Source organism: Engystomops pustulosus, chromosome 1 (genome assembly GCF_040894005.1).
Source record: "Engystomops pustulosus chromosome 1, aEngPut4.maternal, whole genome shotgun sequence".
In the NCBI taxonomy this organism is placed as follows: Eukaryota; Metazoa; Chordata; class Amphibia; order Anura; family Leptodactylidae; genus Engystomops; species Engystomops pustulosus.
This window is the reverse complement of record NC_092411.1, coordinates 93,252,375-93,269,363: the sequence shown is the minus strand read 5'-3', so window position 1 is coordinate 93,269,363 and position 16,989 is coordinate 93,252,375. Positions and strand designations below refer to the sequence as shown.

Genomic DNA, 16,989 nt, shown 5'->3' with positions numbered 1-16,989 from the left:
ATGCATGCCATTATATATGGATTTGGCACAGACATAGATTACCACAAATGGCTTCACTGAAGAGCAGCATCATACCGGTGCATGCAGGTTCATGTATCTGCAGATGAGGATCACTTATCACACTGAAGGATACCACACACAATCTGTAACACAATCTCCTCTCATATCTCCGTGTATCACCTTCACATCAGTAACTTACCTCTCTTAGAGGGACAGGCGACTGATGTGCGTTTGGAAGAACTGGAAGCTTCAAAGGCTTTCCGAGCATCTGCTACTGAGAGGACCTTGTCTTCTTCTGGGTCCCCCTGCTTGGGCTTGCTCTCCTCAGAAGAGTTCCCTGACTGGGAGTTGGTTTCCTCGGAGAAGACCCCTTTTCTAAGCACCTCAGTACAGGGACTGGGGGGAGTGTCTTGCGGGGGCTTTGCATTTTGAGCAGCTCCTATGTTCCATAAAGTTACCTCCTCCGCAGCACCTCCATGTCTATATGGTGAGCTCTCCTCCTCGTCCGTATCACTGAGGTTCTCCTTACACAATGCATCCAGCTGGTAGACACGCTTGGGTGGCCCCCGGCTCCCGAGAAGACGCTCCTTCTCCTTGTCATTGCTATTTTTGGAGATCTCCTGAATACTGGTGCACATTAACGCATGGACGCTACTTACCATCTGTAAGTGGTCCGTGCTGTGTGACCTTCCCATTCCTTGGAGGGACAGCCTGGTGACCTGTCTGTGGCCATCACTGCTCTCTGAGGCAGAACGGCTCAGTGCCCGGATACTGCCCTGGAGGTATGAGACCAGGTTCTCACTCTGTGCCCGGCGGTAGAGCTTTACCTTCCTCATCCTGTCCTCTGCTTCCACAGACTTACTGGAGTTAGAGATGCTATTCCCACTATTCCTGGAGAGCTTGTGTCCTTCACTCCATAGTCTGGACTCATCTTCTTCCATCTTATACAGAATCACATTCATTTGTTTGTGTTGGTTACCCTCTGTCTTTTCCAGCTTGACCTCCACCATACCACCACCATTGTCTTGATGTAGTCCACCTGGCAAGTTCCCAGTGTCCAACACATCCCAACTAACACTCCTGTCTTCCAGCTTCCATTTTCTTCTTTGGATACACTCTCTGCTTGACATTTCTGAGGCACTCTCCTTTATGTTGTAGGACTCACCTTGTACCTTAACTCCACCTCCAAGCCTCTTGTCCTCACCTAGACTCTCTGCAAGGTGCCTGGACTGATCAGACCTTTCTAAAGTTGTGTGGTGGATGGGCTGAGTGGAATAATATATATCTTCTTGCCCCTTTAGTGAGCCACCCCTAAAGCACAGTGGAGTAGAGTCAGAAGTTTGATGTCCTAGCTTCTGATCTTCTGTGGTGGAGTCACTATAAAGGTGTCCTGTGTAATCCCCCTCCTGTATAGGCATCCTTCTCTTCAAGCGGTTATCAGCTGATTGTGGATGAATCGGATCCATGCTGTAGACTGTAGACTTCTCCTATTACAAAGAACTCCTATCTGTTCTTTTCCATGAAGATGCTACACTGTGCTTCTTGTTACTTATTCATGTCTGTACCGAGGAGCCAAGGAAGACAAGTATAGAGAACTCTGTAAAAGTAGAACACTTCAGCTGATCTTTGACTTACACTTGCTTATTAAAAGGATTGCTTCCTTCAAGGTTCCTGCATGACATTGAAGAAGTCACTGGCGAATACTTGGGTATAATAATATGGGATGCAATAAGGTGGCTGCGATGAAGATGTTCTTTGCCAGGATTCCTGCAGTCGCACCCTCCTCGGGGAAATGAGAAAAACTCTCTGTGCTTTCTTGAATTATGAGCTAGGAAATCCTTGCAGGGGCAAACATGGATGTGACAAGCACAACAGGACTGCACAAACTTTACTACCAACTACCCGCCGTATCAGAACTTTAGATATGCTCCCAAATAATTGACTGCACTATAAGATGCTCATAGCCACCAATAAGGGCATAAGTTTCATTCAGAACTGCACTACTTTACTTCATTACTTTTTAGGCACACAACCACATTAATCATTTGATGGGCCATTTATCCCATACAGTTTACATTTTCATATTTAAGAACATAAATAAAATAAAATGTAGCTAAAATATCTTTTACACATATCTTTTGTTGTATTGTGTTGTAATTTTTTTTGTTTTGTAAAATCGAAAAACAAGGTCTATATGGCTGGACTGCTAAGACCCAGCTTCTCCGAGACCTAGCCAGCAAATGCATGACCACAGAGGCCTGACCATCGCTGCCTTCTGCATGAAAAGTCCAGCTTCTACTTGGCTCCCCTTTCGGTATTGGGGGCAGCTTCCTATGTACCTGTATGACAGTCTTTTCATACATTCTTCCTCTTTACCATCACCCACTTTGTGTCATGTGCATTGAGCAGGAATGGGAGGGAGGGAGATTGTGTGGAGGAGAGGAAGAATGCAGGAGGAGACAGGTAACCACACTCCTGGCCGGGTGCCAGGTAATGTGAGATAAAGTTTTATAAAGTACTGAAATGATTCAGAATGCTAACAAAGGCATTTTTAAAATCAGCATAAAATAGGCAATTGGAACCTGTCATCAGCTAAAATAATTACATTCCGGTTGACAGTTTCTTTTTACATTCACAAATCTTTGGTGGATTGAGTTCCCTGCAGTGATCTCAATTACGGTACCTTCAATAATCCAAAATTTGTCCTGGTGGTTTGGTTATTTATAGAACTGGCAAAGGCAATACTGTCTATATAGTATGCCTAATGTAGATGCTGCAAGCTGCAGCACTAGCACTTTAGTACATGAATACGTTCCCATAATTTTCTATGTATAAAGTTGTCATTTGTTCTGCATTTTCTGGGATTATCCCCAATTTTCAGTTACAATGTTGGTAAATATGGACTCTCCTGGCCTGGCCTGGCCTATATATATATATATATATATATATATATATATATTTTATGGATGCATACAGCATGGACAAGATGCTGGATTTTACTATGAGGGAGCACCAATAAGGAGACCAAAAAGAAAATGAGCAACCAATTAAATTTTTTATGACACTGCAGCTTTTAAAACATTAAATCTGATTGGTTACTAAGGGAAACATTAATACTTTGTTAAAACAGGATTAAAGCACGTAGATCCTTGTGAAATACAAATTATCTCATCTTAAGCTAAATATTGACTCCAAAGCTCAACAAAATAGCTTTCCATGTTCCAAGATCCTTCATATTAAAAGCGGACACATTAAGTGCAGGATTCAGAAGCAGAAATCCTTCTCCTTAAATGGTTAGCTTAGTCTAGGCTCACTGCTTGTGCTCAGTGGACTGTACAACACATACACTACCAGTCCTAAAACTCAGATCCCAGCAAGACCAAGAAAGCACAACTATGCGTTCATGTGTTGTATACATACTAAAGGAAGTCTACAATCAGAATGGTAGCTTGTAAAGTAGTGTCACTGATGTGTTCTTCTGGGCACCCTGATTCCTGATCTGGTCTTACATTCCATTTTTATAGGCTCCTTTGCCAAAAAACAATCTTTGAAAAATATGCTAAATGAGCCAGAAGTGTTCCATGGGGCATCACCAGAGCCCATCTGTGCTCTGGCCTTAAAGGCTATTACATGGCACTGCTTGATCCGCTCCGTGTACTCCTGTATACGTCATCGCTTCACTAGTGATGTGCATCCCTGAAGTTGCTAATGCACATGTAAGGCCGGGGCCCACTTTAACATATTTTTGGCATTTTTTTTTTAAAAAGAAGCCCATGATAAAAGAATTTAAACCCATATCAGGGTGCCTAGAAAAACAACTCAGTGACACTGGTACCATTCTGATCATAGATTTCCTTTAATATAAATAGCAATCACTGAAGGAGCAAAAATAGTAGTTATCAGAAGGTTGTTGTTTGTATTTGAAAATTTTCTATAAAATTTCTGTATCAGTTTCTCTTGGTTTTATAGATCTCTGCTTGCTGACAGTCTACAGGAAGGTTAAAAGTTTACATCCAGTGCATGGCTCATTAGAGGTAACCCATTCTGAGTGTTATAACGAGCCGTGCACCTGTATGACATCACATGACCACGGACTATCTTCTAGCCACTGGAAAATATAATGGAAAAATGGATAACGATTCATTATACATACAATACCATTTATTTGCTTAAAATGAACATCCCCTTTAAGGAGTATTTAAATGGATATTTGTACATCAAAAGAAGCCTCCACTGAAGTCTCTATTAACCAGTGGGAATACTTTTAGGGGTTGTCCCAAGACCAAGTATGGTTCCATTTTTATGGAGATATGAATGGAACACATTCATAAGTCCTTGAAACCTTTCTGCAGTACAGGCGGTCCCCTACTTAAGGACACCTGACTTACAGATGACCCCTGGATACAGACTGACCCCTCTGCCTCCTGTGACCTCTGGTGAAGCTCTCTGGATGCTTTACTATAGTCCCAGTCTGCAAATGGTCAGCTGTAAGGTGTCTGTAATGATGTTTTATTGATAATCCTTGGTACCATTACAGCAAAAAATATTGAAAATCCAATTGTCACTGGGGCCAAAAAAAGATTTTGGCTGGAGCTACAATTATAAAATATACAGTTCCGACTTACATATAAATTCAAATACAAACCCAAAGAACCTATCATGTAAGTAACCCGGGGACTGCCTGTATATTAAGCACCAAGCAGTAAATCCAACCATCACTTTATTTCTTTTATTTCTACCTTTACAAAACTGAAAACAACCGCCACTATAATACAATGAAACAAAAGTAATGACTATGGTCATCACTGTACGGCAATTCATGAAAAGAAAGTATGATAGTAGCTCTGACTCCAGCATTAGGAAAAGAACATTGCTATTCTTTAGGGCTGGGGGAGCTTATTTTTAAGATTAAAAATTTTATATAAATTTCCTTATTAATGTCTTTAATTGATTTCAAAATAATGTAATAAAATGTATAAAAAACATGTTTTGTCCTGGCCTCTGGAAAATGGTATATACCATGTATGACCGTATTATGTTAAAGGGACCCTGTCATAATGCTTTAGACTGAGGAGCGGAGTAGAATCACGTTGGCCTGTATCCCATAAGATACCTTCAGCAACTGATACCTGGACAATGGGTCATCCATTAAGTCAGGAGGGGACATTCTAGCATGACTCGTACAATACAAATTCAATCTATTTTTGAATAATCAAAATACAAAGATTTTGGATACATAAAAAGAAAATGTATAATCCGGCAACAATATTGTTGTGTATCAGTAACAGAGATTCCGGTTTCTTGAATAGTTATCCTTCTTGGACACGATAGGTCACTGAATCCAAAAGCAACTACCACTACTGTTAAATCGTCGGATCTGACGAATATTTTACTTCATGGAGTCATTGTTTTCATTGGGTGTTTTCACATAGTCCGGTAAATGAAAGGAAGAGATGGGATGGCACTCACCGATGGTGAAAAAGTCTTCTCTATTGGTGCAGGATAAAATACAGGGAGGCACGCAGTGCCGCTGAGCCGACGGGCCGTTTCGCGCCACTCGGCGCTTTCTCCAGGCTATCAGAAGACTTTTTCACCATCGGTGAGTGCCATCCCATCTCTTCCTTTCATTTACCGGACTATTCTTGTTTTTGAGATTGAGCACCACCACGGTGTAGTCAACTGCCTGTATACATACCCCCTGTCCACTCCACTGCGCTGTGCTATCTGGACTAGGTGTCTGCGCGGTGCCCGCGCTTCCTTCTACCGTTGCCGGTGTTTTCACATAGGCTTTTATTTTTATTTCAAGGATCTGGTGACCGTGGAAAATATTTTGAAACCTGCATTTTTTTTTCACACCAAAGAAGTCTAAAAAAAACAAAAAAAAAAAAAAACTGATGACAGGTGAGTTTTTTTTTTCCACTGATGAGGCTGGGAAACCAGGTGTTCTGTTATCTAACCAATGGTAAACCTTCAGTTTTTTTTTTTTTTTTGCTGACACGGACCAAAAGCAGAAGCAAAACGGAGACACAACGCCACACATGCACAGACAAGCAATACACCCGCCATGTGGGTAAATGCACATGCATGTAGCCAATTATTGGGTGAGTTTTTAAGAACCTATTCACTTTATTGGGCGAATTGCTCCATTAAAACAGGTCCAAAAAATAATAGTGAATGCACCACTTTGTTTTTGTTACTATGGAATGCACAGGGCTTAGAGAGTCTATCAGGACTTTTGACCATGCAAAACTGCAGACAATGTTCTGTATGATCCCTCAAGAGTGATTTAATCAAATGTATTTATATTCCAGGACTGACTGCTATAGTATTCAACCAGAAAAGTGCTCCAAATCCAGCTACTATCTTGGGTTATAAATCTAATATTGACAGTCCTGCTGCTACTAACAACATAGAGAAAGGTATGGTTACACACATATCCAGGACTGCTACCTAACACTGGCTGCAGTTTTAAATGACAAGGGTCAATCTGAGAAGCAATCACTGTTCCTAAAACTTTTTTTTTCTTTTGAAATCATATAAAGCATGGCATTTTTTTAATTTTGAAAAAGAAAAAGTTTTCGAATGTTATTTGGAAGGGTAGGTAGAAGGTAAAACATCACCCTCGTATTGTAAATTAGTGGAAGACTTCATTCACACGATGTGTTCCCACCTACTGTAGCATGGTGGGCACACAGCGCCTGGGAGAGGAGGGGGGTGAACCCTGCCCTGTGACCATTACCGTCTATGGGGGCCGTATATGGCCGTGTGAATGTAGCCTGACAGTGGGTTTTCCCAGCTGCTTATGTAAATTCCCTGAAGGGTCAGCATTTGAGAGGGGTGGGGGGAACAGAAGAAAAAATTACTTACCCAGGGAATAGACGCTTCTCACTAGAACGTGATGCCTAGACCATTCATTGGTCTCAAAATGTGATGTCTGAGACTAGGGAAAGGCCCAGATGTAACATGTGAAGAAGTAGAATAAGACCAGAAGGGTTGGGAAACAGAGAATAGGAGCCAGGGAGGTATAGTTTTGTGTTCTACTATTATGGCCCTAGTGCTCTCCACTTCAGGGGTTTCCTCTAAAACAGAAAAATCCTCTTATCATTTATCTTCTTACCCAAAAAGTGACAAATATGGACTTCAAAATCTGCTTAATACAACATGACCCTTTAAAAGGCATATTTTATCTTTCTTATTCCCCAAATAAAACGGTGCTTGCTGAAAAAGAAAGAAATTTAACAAACCAACCCATTCAATTTTAACATCTCCTTTCACAGCATTCTTCTATATTTAGGCAAAATATTTCAAATCTCACCACCGAAATAAACATAAAGCAATAAGTCATAACCACTGAAAAAATATAGATGGTAAATTTAAGGAGTAAACGGAAACCTACCACCGGGAAACTTTCTGAAGAAGTTCCTGATGCAGATCCCCCCATGCCTGCAGCATCTGCTTCCAGTTTTTGCCTTATTCCGGGATACAGCTGCTGCAGAAATAAAACTGTAATCCGTCAATATACAAATTAATTTCAGTGGCTGCTGGGGCCTGGAGTAGCCGACACCCCCGGAGATCCAGATATGGGGAGGCCTAGATGGGAGATGTCAGCCGAGCAGGACACACCCCCTCTTGTATAATAGAACATAAAGTTGATGAGGATGTAAGGGAAACAATATTTAGCTAAAAGAAGGGTGTAAGTTACTGAGGCTCTATAGTAACCTGTCACTGGATGTATTTGTAAAAATGTGGACACAGGTTCCTTTTAAGTTTAGACTGTAGCTATTGTTAATGGTTCTTGTTACCTAATCCCTTCAATAGTACAGTAAGAATAAGTCACAGCGTAAGGCTACCCTGCACACAACATGTGCCGTTATACAGGATGCAAACAATGTTTGTTTATCGTGTATCATCCACACCATTCTGTACAGCCTTTTGAGCACTTTTTACATTTTTCAAAATGGCAAAATTTACGATTTTAGGGCGCTACTTTCCATTACAGGGTTAAATGGTGGGGAAAAAAAACGTAATTTTGTTTTGATAGATCAGACATTTTGAGACGGGGCGATATCTAACATGCTTATGATTTTACGGTTTAGATTTTTTTTTTTTACTATTTTTCAGAACCCCCTAGGATTACTTTAACCCTAGGTTAAAGCAGTATGGGGGTATATGGGAATTTACACTTTATCTTACAATGTGCAAATTGCATATTGTAATAAATGGGCTAAAATCTCAGTAACCAATCGCCCGCCCCACAATGGCACAAGGGGCAGTGATCGATTAGCTGGGCCCTCTCCATACACCCCCAGCCCATACGTCACAAGTCAGAAAGGGGCTAGGCTGCAACAATTTAGAAAAAACAGTTTTACTAGGTATAGGTTGCACGCTGTGCTTTTCATCAATTTACTCCCCCAAATTAACAATCCTTTTAGCAAAAAGTCAATCAAAATTCCATAACCTTTAAAAAAAAATTAATTAAAAAAAAAAAAAATCACCTGCCTGATAATCATACTACTGATTAATGGAAAAAAAAAGGACAACACAATGGGGGCACATTTACTTACAAGGTCACTCGAGTTCACTAAAAGTGCATTGTCCGTGTATAATGCTGCGTGTGGCAATTCAGATTGTTCGCCAGAAATCATGAATCTGCCTCTTCCCTGCACTGGTCCGAAAAGGTTCACCATTTTTTTTGTGATCCCCCTTTAACATAAGGCGTGCGACACAATTTGAAAGTTAAAGAAGAGAGTGTCAAGGAATTGGTAACAGCAATGCTTTTTCATTTATAACCACAATATCTCTCCAGATGAAACATGGTTTTGATACACCACCGCCCCCCCCCTCCCCCCAGGAAGATTTAATGAGATCAGTACACAAGACACCAGCAGATTCTCTTTAATTGTATAGACCTGTATATTGGTGTCATAAAGCCTTTCTAAATGGAGGTAGCATTAAGTAAACGTGAAGTGCAGCACAACTTTATACATATATTAGTTATTCTTTTTCTACAAATTGTAACAATGTTGTGGTACCCAGTCCAAAAGTAACTTAAATACAAAAACAGTACCTTCATTGGCAGTAACAATAAAATACAAATAATGAACAATACAAAAGACGAAAAAAGAAACACATTAGTAATGAATGCAGTAACATTATGTGCACAGTTAGTCAAGTAAACTTGCAATGGGTACAAAAGCAATAGAATATTGGTCTCAAATAAATCTGCCCCCATTACTTTTACATCAGACATACAATAAAAGGAACATTCGCTAAAAAGTCATCTTGTATCTGTCTCGGTCATTGAGGAATTATTAGACTCCATGAGACCAGATGCAGTTTCCATTGTGGAGGTTGATGAGGGAGTGTCAGTGCAGACAAGAGGGTCTCTCAGCCTTGGGCTCTTGCATTCAGAGCTTTGGAAGGCGTCAGGGTCACATGATAAATCATCTGTGGAAAAATTGAGACTTCCTAGTTTGGCTAGTGAGTGGGATCTCTTAAGAGGTGAGGAAAGAGTAAGCCCGGCCAGACGCATGCGAGTTTCGATTTCTTGAGTCCTCTGTTTGACGAGACCTGGCTTACCACGGACACTGTGGATGCTGTCACTGCTTGAACTTCGGGTGAGATTAGAACTCATAGAGGAAGAAGTTGGAGTGTAGCAGACAGTTTTTAGGAAGTCTTTTGTATAGCTACTTATCAATTCACTTTTGCAGTAGGATGGAGTAGATGTCTTTTGAAACACACCATCATTTATGTCCGCAGAGTCCACTTTTCCTATGACTTCCGGCTGGACGTCAATGGGTTGATCAGGGAGTTGCTGTGCACCTTCAGGATTGGCGCTCTCTGTCTTTTCTAAAGGACTCTCTTTGAGTACAGAAGAACTTTCACTCTTGAGACGCTCTAATTCTTTGGTATGCTTTCTCACCAAACCAGCTTTTTGAAGCTGAATAATGGATTCTTGATGTTGCATCAAGTAGCTATGCGTGGCAGGTTTTTCCAAGTCCCTGCTGAAAAATAAATATTTAAGATCTTTAGCTTGTTTGAAATCTTTTTTTGAGTCTTCAGAATCTCTGCAATTCTCATCAAGTGCTTTAGAAGGGGGTTTAGCAAAACTGCTCATATCGGTTTTCAATGGAGTCGATTCAACCAGTTTGTGTCCGTGCATCCTGTCCAAAATGGCGGAGGTCATGTGTTGTAATAGTGCTGGCTGAGTGCACACAGTGGGGGCTTCAGGCACAACAGCTGTATCCAGATCCGGGCACTCCTCTGCTCTCTCAGAATACATACAGTCCGTACAAGATGGATATCGGGGTTTCACCTTGCTGAGGATTCCAAAGATGGCATCTTCCTACAAAACCAAAGATCATAATTTGAGAGACACAAACCTGGTTTATTTAGGCGAAGAAGTTTTAGAAAAAAATACTCATAACTGCCCTTTCATGAATGATAGAGATTAAAAAAGCCACAGAGCATACCCACAAATCAGTCATTTTTCTCAGCACGCTGTGATTTCCAAGGAAAGCATACTGACCCATTTAAAGTCTATGTGGTTATTTACAGGCTGCCAAGTACACCCCATGCTTCCTCAACATTACAAGCCCACACAACATCATACCTGCTGCAGACCAGAAAAATCTTAATTTTGCTCATGAGAAAATAAAAATGTAGGTTGTGGAGTAAGATTTTTTTTAGGGGAGGAGGTGAAATGCAAATAAAAAACAGACGGAGGGTTTGGAAGCTAGTTTATCCTTATTGCAGCTTTGTATTACCTATATCACGGTTGGGTGTAAGATCATGGGAAGAGCTCCCGTGGAGCACTCCCCAGGGCCTCCACCACCAGCAATGTGCATGCAGCAGGGCAACACCAAAGCTTTGCAGCGCTCCCAGGGCTAGCTCATCATTGGTGCTCTTGGAGAGGAGCGCCAGGCTCTGGCATCGAGCTCCAATGATGAGCCAGTTGCAGTATGTAATTACTTGCATGTGCATCTTTTTGACGTGCATGCAAGTGATATTACACACCTCTGCCACGCGGCCTCTCAAAGAAGCAGGAGCATGTTTCTGTGACCGCAGTCTTGATTCTTAAAAAGGCTGCACCATCAAACAGATTACTGACTGGAAGGGGGGGGCCCCGCCTATTGGATTACTTTAGGCTTGCCTAATGGATTGCTAAGGAGAGAACATGCCTAACAGATTACTAACTATGGAGGATGGGGCAGCCTAACGTATTACAGACTAAGATAGTCTGATAGATTACCGGGGGGTAATCTGTCACTTATTAAACAGCTGTACTATGTATTATTATCTCAGGGGGATTGCTTGGACTGTACCTTAATTTAGCCATGTTGATACTGTGTAAAAGTGTTTGGGCCCTGTATATAAAGAGGGGGCGAATGTGTATAATTGTGATTGAAAATGTATAGAATATAAATGGGCACTATATGTAATTCAGGGGGATATATGCATTTAAAATGGGTAAATAATAATGAAATAAAGGGAGACTGCAATAAATTAGCAGGTTAAATATTTATTCAGGGAAAGTAATATACACCTGTCACAGTGTGAATGGCATATATGACACACTTGTATATGGGGTGTGTGGTATGTGGGGTATTGTAATATGTAGGGGTTGTGGTGTGTGTCTTAAATTATTGCTCTTATAAAAGGCAATAGGTCTTATTTTCAGGGAATGTCTTATTTTTTCAGGACCAAGAATTCATATTTATTGTTCCACCAAAAAAAAAATATATATATTAATATAATGTAGTCATAGTCTATGTAGTCATAGAGTCTTGTGACTATTTAAATGTACAACAATCCTATGGTACATTTAACTATCCCATATTTTTCCTGGGGCTTCATTTCTATTGGAATCATTGGCTCCAATCTCTCATGTTTAGCAATAGCCCTTTTCTTAAATGACCCCTTCTCGTCCGGGTAGCTGCTCGTAACGTATTTGCACCGCAAAAGTCAATGATTCTATCCAATGACTGCCGCTAGGTCTTATTTTCAGGAGAGGCCTTATATTTCTAAGCTTGAAAAAAATTGCTCTAGGTCTTATTTTCACTGGGTATGATATATGAGGAGGAACAGAATAGTACGTGGGGTATAAATGATATGTAGGAGGTGGACGGTGTGATCAATTGTGGTCTGAGGGGTATATATGATATACGTGGAGGTCAGTTATGAAGCATTTATAGGATAATATCAACCATTTATGTATTATAAACCTACAGAGATGAGTATCTGCAGATCAGACCGAAGGGAAGAGACACCATCAGGGGCATCAACTGTATGGGATTGTATTACACTGCTGCCTCTGTGCAGGAACGGTATCTACTACTATATATTCATAATATGGTGATAAATACTAGTCTGTGTTATATCTGATCACCTGAAATCACATCATGCCTGCATGGACTTCTACTCCTCCCCATGCCTCCCATCTTAAAGGGAACCAGTCAGAAAAAACCTAATAAACCACTATAAGTTTGCTGTTTCTTCCATGGTCCAGTGTGATGACATCTAATAACTTTTCATACTTCTGTGTACAGAACTGTGGGTGGTGACATTTTTTGCGACTCTTGATGACGTTTTAATGCTTCTATTTTTAGGACTGTACGGCCTTTTTATCCCTTTTTATTGAATTTTTTATATCTTTCAAAATGGCAAAAAAGTAAAACGCAGTCAAACGCATGGAAAAAATGTTATTATGTGAGAATCGCACATTGCAATGAATAGGTTAAAATGAGACAGCTTCGGGTCTTCGGCAGACCCAAGGCTTTCATGACAACTCATCGTGGCCCTCCGATGACGCCATGGGGAGTGACTATCTTGACCTTTTTGAAGTCGCATGCAGCTTTGCAGGCAGCGATGAACGGGTTTACACTCACGGGCAATATGCAGGAAACACTTTCCGGCTATGGAGAGGGCTCACGGGCTTCACCCACAGCCGACGTGGCTCTCCTGAAGACTAAGGAATTTTGGCAATCAGAACAGAGGGGATATTCTGAGGCAGAGAGAGCTTGACTTCAGTGCTAAACCTTACGATGTGACTATATACAACCTTTAACCTCCCTCCAAAGTTGATTGTCTGGATAATACCACACACTGTACTATGATCTGGAAGGTGTTAGAGGTTCATTAGGTCAATTTTGGCTGACAGGTTCCCTTTAACATCTTAAAAGCAAGTTTTAAAGGTGTAAATACAGATAAATCCAGAGTACATTGCCCTTGGAGCTGCCATTATATGAGTGAATACATAGCTTCAAACTATATGTGGATTGTAGGACTTCTTGTGAGTATTCTTCCCTGTGTATCCAGCTTATACATGTATACTACTAAGCCCCCTACCCCATTATGCCCTCATTTGTAAATTGCACCTTAATGTTTTTCCATTTAAATATTAAAAATGATAAATTTGGCAAATTATCAATTAGTATAACTGGATCGATTCCTACCTCACTGTCTTTTGGACAACTTCTCTTACTGCTGTTGTTGTTGTTTGAGAATTCCATGCCAGAGCCTTCATCTTCCCTGTAATACATCATGTGTGCGGGTAAATTCTTCCTTTTAGTTTCTGCAGAAATTGGATCACCCTCAAGAAACTGCGGACTTAAAGCGTTTTCAAAGTCCAGTTTTTTTCTTACTTCCTGCATTCGGAGATCTAGATCTCTTCCCACCTTGTTACATGTGCTCTCTTTGGTTTCCATTGAGCAGTATGGTTCCATAAAAGGAGGGTCTTCTAATAAGGCATCTTTCTCCAGGTCTTGGACTTCCAGCAGCACCGTCGATTCAATTAAGCCATGAGGTTTGGAAAGATTTCCAAAACATTGATTTTTAGGCAAAACTTCATCATCTTCCTCATTTAAACGATAGGGAAAGTCAGATTCCAGCTTACTTTGGGGATAGGTAGACGGAAACATAGAATCAAATTCAGCTTGTTCTACACGTTGTTTCCACAGTTTATTGTGTCGTTGTTTGCTACAAAAAAAAAAAAAAAAAACATGAAGGTTACATATACACATATATAGGTAATCTTCTTATATTTGTTATTTATGGCTTCCTTCTTTCAACTTTTTAAATTAGGCTAATGAACCAGAAGTGCTCTGCGGTGTGTTACGAAATCCCGTCCATGCTGCAGCTTCACAGCCTGTTACAAGGTCTCACCCTGCCCCTCTGCTCTCCTAGCACATCCTTCTTCCTCTGCCTGCTGTCATTTGACTGCTGCACAGGAAGTTTCAGCACACAGTGGGAGGGAAGTTCTCCTTGCACACTGTAACAGTCTGCGGATCTGCAGCAAAGAGGGGCTCTGTTTACACCCCGAGAAGCCCTTCAGGTTCATTGGCATTAATTATAAAAGTTATTTGTAGATGAAGGGAGGCCATGGATAACAAATATAAGAATATACAGTCACAGTGCCTGTATCTATGATTAAAGGGGTATTCCAGGAATCAGCATAATTCATATACAAATGGGTCCTTAAAATATAAGCTAATATGTAATTACTTGTTATTTAAAATTTTGCTCCCTTTAGGAGAAAAATGCTGGTGACATAGACTGTAATGAAGAATTAAAATGCTACTGGCCCTTTAATCAGTCCATTAATTTCCTCCACATGGTCCGTTGCGGAGCAGACACAGGACAGAAGATGGCCGTGGGTCACATGTCCACATCACAAGTCCTGCAGCTGCCTGGGCAGGTCATGTGATCACCACTATGTTTGGCTGTAGTCGGTTGGTTGCAGTGCATCCAGAATGGCCAGTATTTTGGTGATGGCAGTTACACTTGATTACTTGGTAACAGAGCAAGAAAACCTGTTACATCATCGCTGGGAGCAGAGCATAAGAGGGAGGAGGAGTTATTGAGAACTAAAGGATCTTGGGACTTGTAGTTTCCAGTTGCAGCCATCTTGGTGATAACTCTGCATACTTTAGAGAGGCCATAACATTTTGTGAATCATAAAATCAAACTATTTAAGCTCCATTTTGTGACATTGAGTTTTGTTACATTCATTTATTTATAGCACTATGGGTTTTTGTATCAGTCGTTCATATTCCCGGAATACCCCTTTAAGTGTCCCTAGTTTATTATGCTTGATTTTTGGGTGTACTGGTGATTGAACTCAATGATGGGTTTGTCCCCAAAACTTACCTGCTTTAGCTGAAAAAATTTGGATTTATAAAAGATAGTGTCTCAGGCAATTCTAAAATATAGAAGCTCTTCTGCCCCAAATTGTCATTTAAGGAAAGATACACACAATGAGAGATAAATTCACCTGGCATCGAGGATCCCTTCATACTCCAAGAGTTGACGCATGAAGCCTGCATTTGGTCTTGCTACACTGCGTTTCTGTTTCACATAATTATAGGCTTTCTCCATGGACCAGCCATACTCCTTCATGGCATAAGCAATTACTGTAGAAGCGGAGCGACTGACTCCCATTTTGCAGTGCACCAGACACTTGGAGTGATTTTTTCTATTGGCACAATAACACATTAAAAGTCATAATGCAGAACTAATTTAAGGTTTCACCACATCATAAACAATTATCCGATAAACGGCACAATAAAATGACACTAAGAAACAACTGGATGTCACTCTCAATGTCATTTACAAATATATAGCTTTATAGATTTTAATAATACACTTGATAGAATTTTCAGTCAGACAAGACCATACCCCATCAAGAATATAATGAAGGAAAATAGGAAAGGTTAAGTGTGAGTTAAAGGAAATCTATTTTCTGAAGTAGACTTTCATCTCCAAACCGCTTTTAGCTAAAATTTAAATTTTCTCATTCTGAAATCTAAAAATTGTTATTTTCTCCTTATACAAATTACTTGCAGGGGCTACTGGGGGCATGGAGTAGCGCATGCGCCGAACTTCTCTACTGCCGGCGCCCGTCATAGTCCCCACTGCTAATTTTACTCCCCACGTCGCGAATGTGCTTGATTGTGCCAGTAAAGGGATTAAACTGCCTGACAAGGCTGTATGTAACACTGCCAATGTGCCAGCGGGATCCGAAGGACAAAATAGATTAACCAATTGCAGCAATGGGCCGCTATTTAGGATGATCTATTTCGTCCTATGTCTTCAACTAGTTAATACAGGCAATCCCTGCATTACGTACACAATAGGTTCTTTAGGTTTGTTGTTATAAAGTATAACTTGCATACAAATTCAACATAATTGTAGATCCAGACAAAAAAAATAAACATTTGCCCCACTGACAATTGGATTTTCCAAATTTGTTGCCGTCATGGGAACAAGGATTATTAATAAAAACGTAATTATAGGCAACTTACAGGTTCTCCGTAAACATGGAGAAAAGAAAAAAGGTCATGTAGTTGCTCTGACACATGCCTGAATTCCCTTGCTAAAGTGCTAGACTGTGTTTGGTCTTTAGGGAATGACTGTAAGAAACAAAAGGGAAATCCCAGCTACAATGGGACTAGGACTGCTTTCCTGCTGCTAGAGACCTGTGGAGACAGGACCAGAGCAAAGCTACAGGTGGGGATTTATGGTGCTACTGTTCAAGCTGTGTAGCATTTACCAAAGATTTCAGAAGATCAGAAGAGGTTTCCAGCTGAGAAGAGAGGTGGTGCTGCTCCACAATCATCTTCTCATCCTGGAGCCTTTGGCTACATGCACACAAACATTGTGTTTGGCTGTGTGATAGCTGCTCAACCCCATGTATTTCAATGTGCTCATACAGTACACACTGCAGTGGTTTCCTTGTTTGTCACCTGCGCTGACAAACTATGGAACAGGTCCAATTCTTGCCCATGTGATCTATTGTCATTGGCATGGGAGCAGACCCCACACACCAAGGACACGCAGTCCAGCTGATGCATGGCCTGATGGGAAATTAAAGGGTGTTGTGTGGAGGTTGAAAAACATAGCTGCTTTCTTCCAGAAACAGTGCCACACCTGACCATGTGGCGTGTGTGGTATTGCAACTAAGTTCCATTAATTTCTATACAGCTCAGCTGC

General features: G+C 40.8%; 2 protein-coding genes across 5 annotated transcripts in view; both read right to left on the bottom strand.

Moving 5' to 3' along the window:
- Positions 1–382, bottom strand: part of CORO1C (coronin 1C) — a 40,961-nt gene extending 40,579 nt beyond the window's left edge. Inside the window, exon 1 of the mRNA XM_072147701.1 lies at positions 200–382. The gene's annotated coding sequence lies outside the window, so the exon portion shown is untranslated. The remainder of the gene's footprint in view (positions 1–199) is intronic.
- An 8,463-nt stretch (positions 383–8,845) lies between these two features.
- The window catches only part of SSH1 (slingshot protein phosphatase 1), a 44,970-nt gene continuing 36,826 nt past the window's right edge, over positions 8,846–16,989 (bottom strand). For all 4 annotated transcript variants that reach the window (XM_072147632.1, XM_072147639.1, XM_072147643.1 and 1 more), the window contains 3 exons: positions 15,272–15,472; positions 13,455–13,977; positions 8,846–10,345 (listed from right to left, as the gene is read on the bottom strand). In XM_072147632.1, coding sequence (XP_072003733.1) covers positions 9,278–10,345; positions 13,455–13,977; positions 15,272–15,472 — 1,792 coding nt within the window. In that variant the 3' untranslated portion in view covers positions 8,846–9,277. The remainder of the gene's footprint in view (positions 10,346–13,454; positions 13,978–15,271; positions 15,473–16,989) is intronic.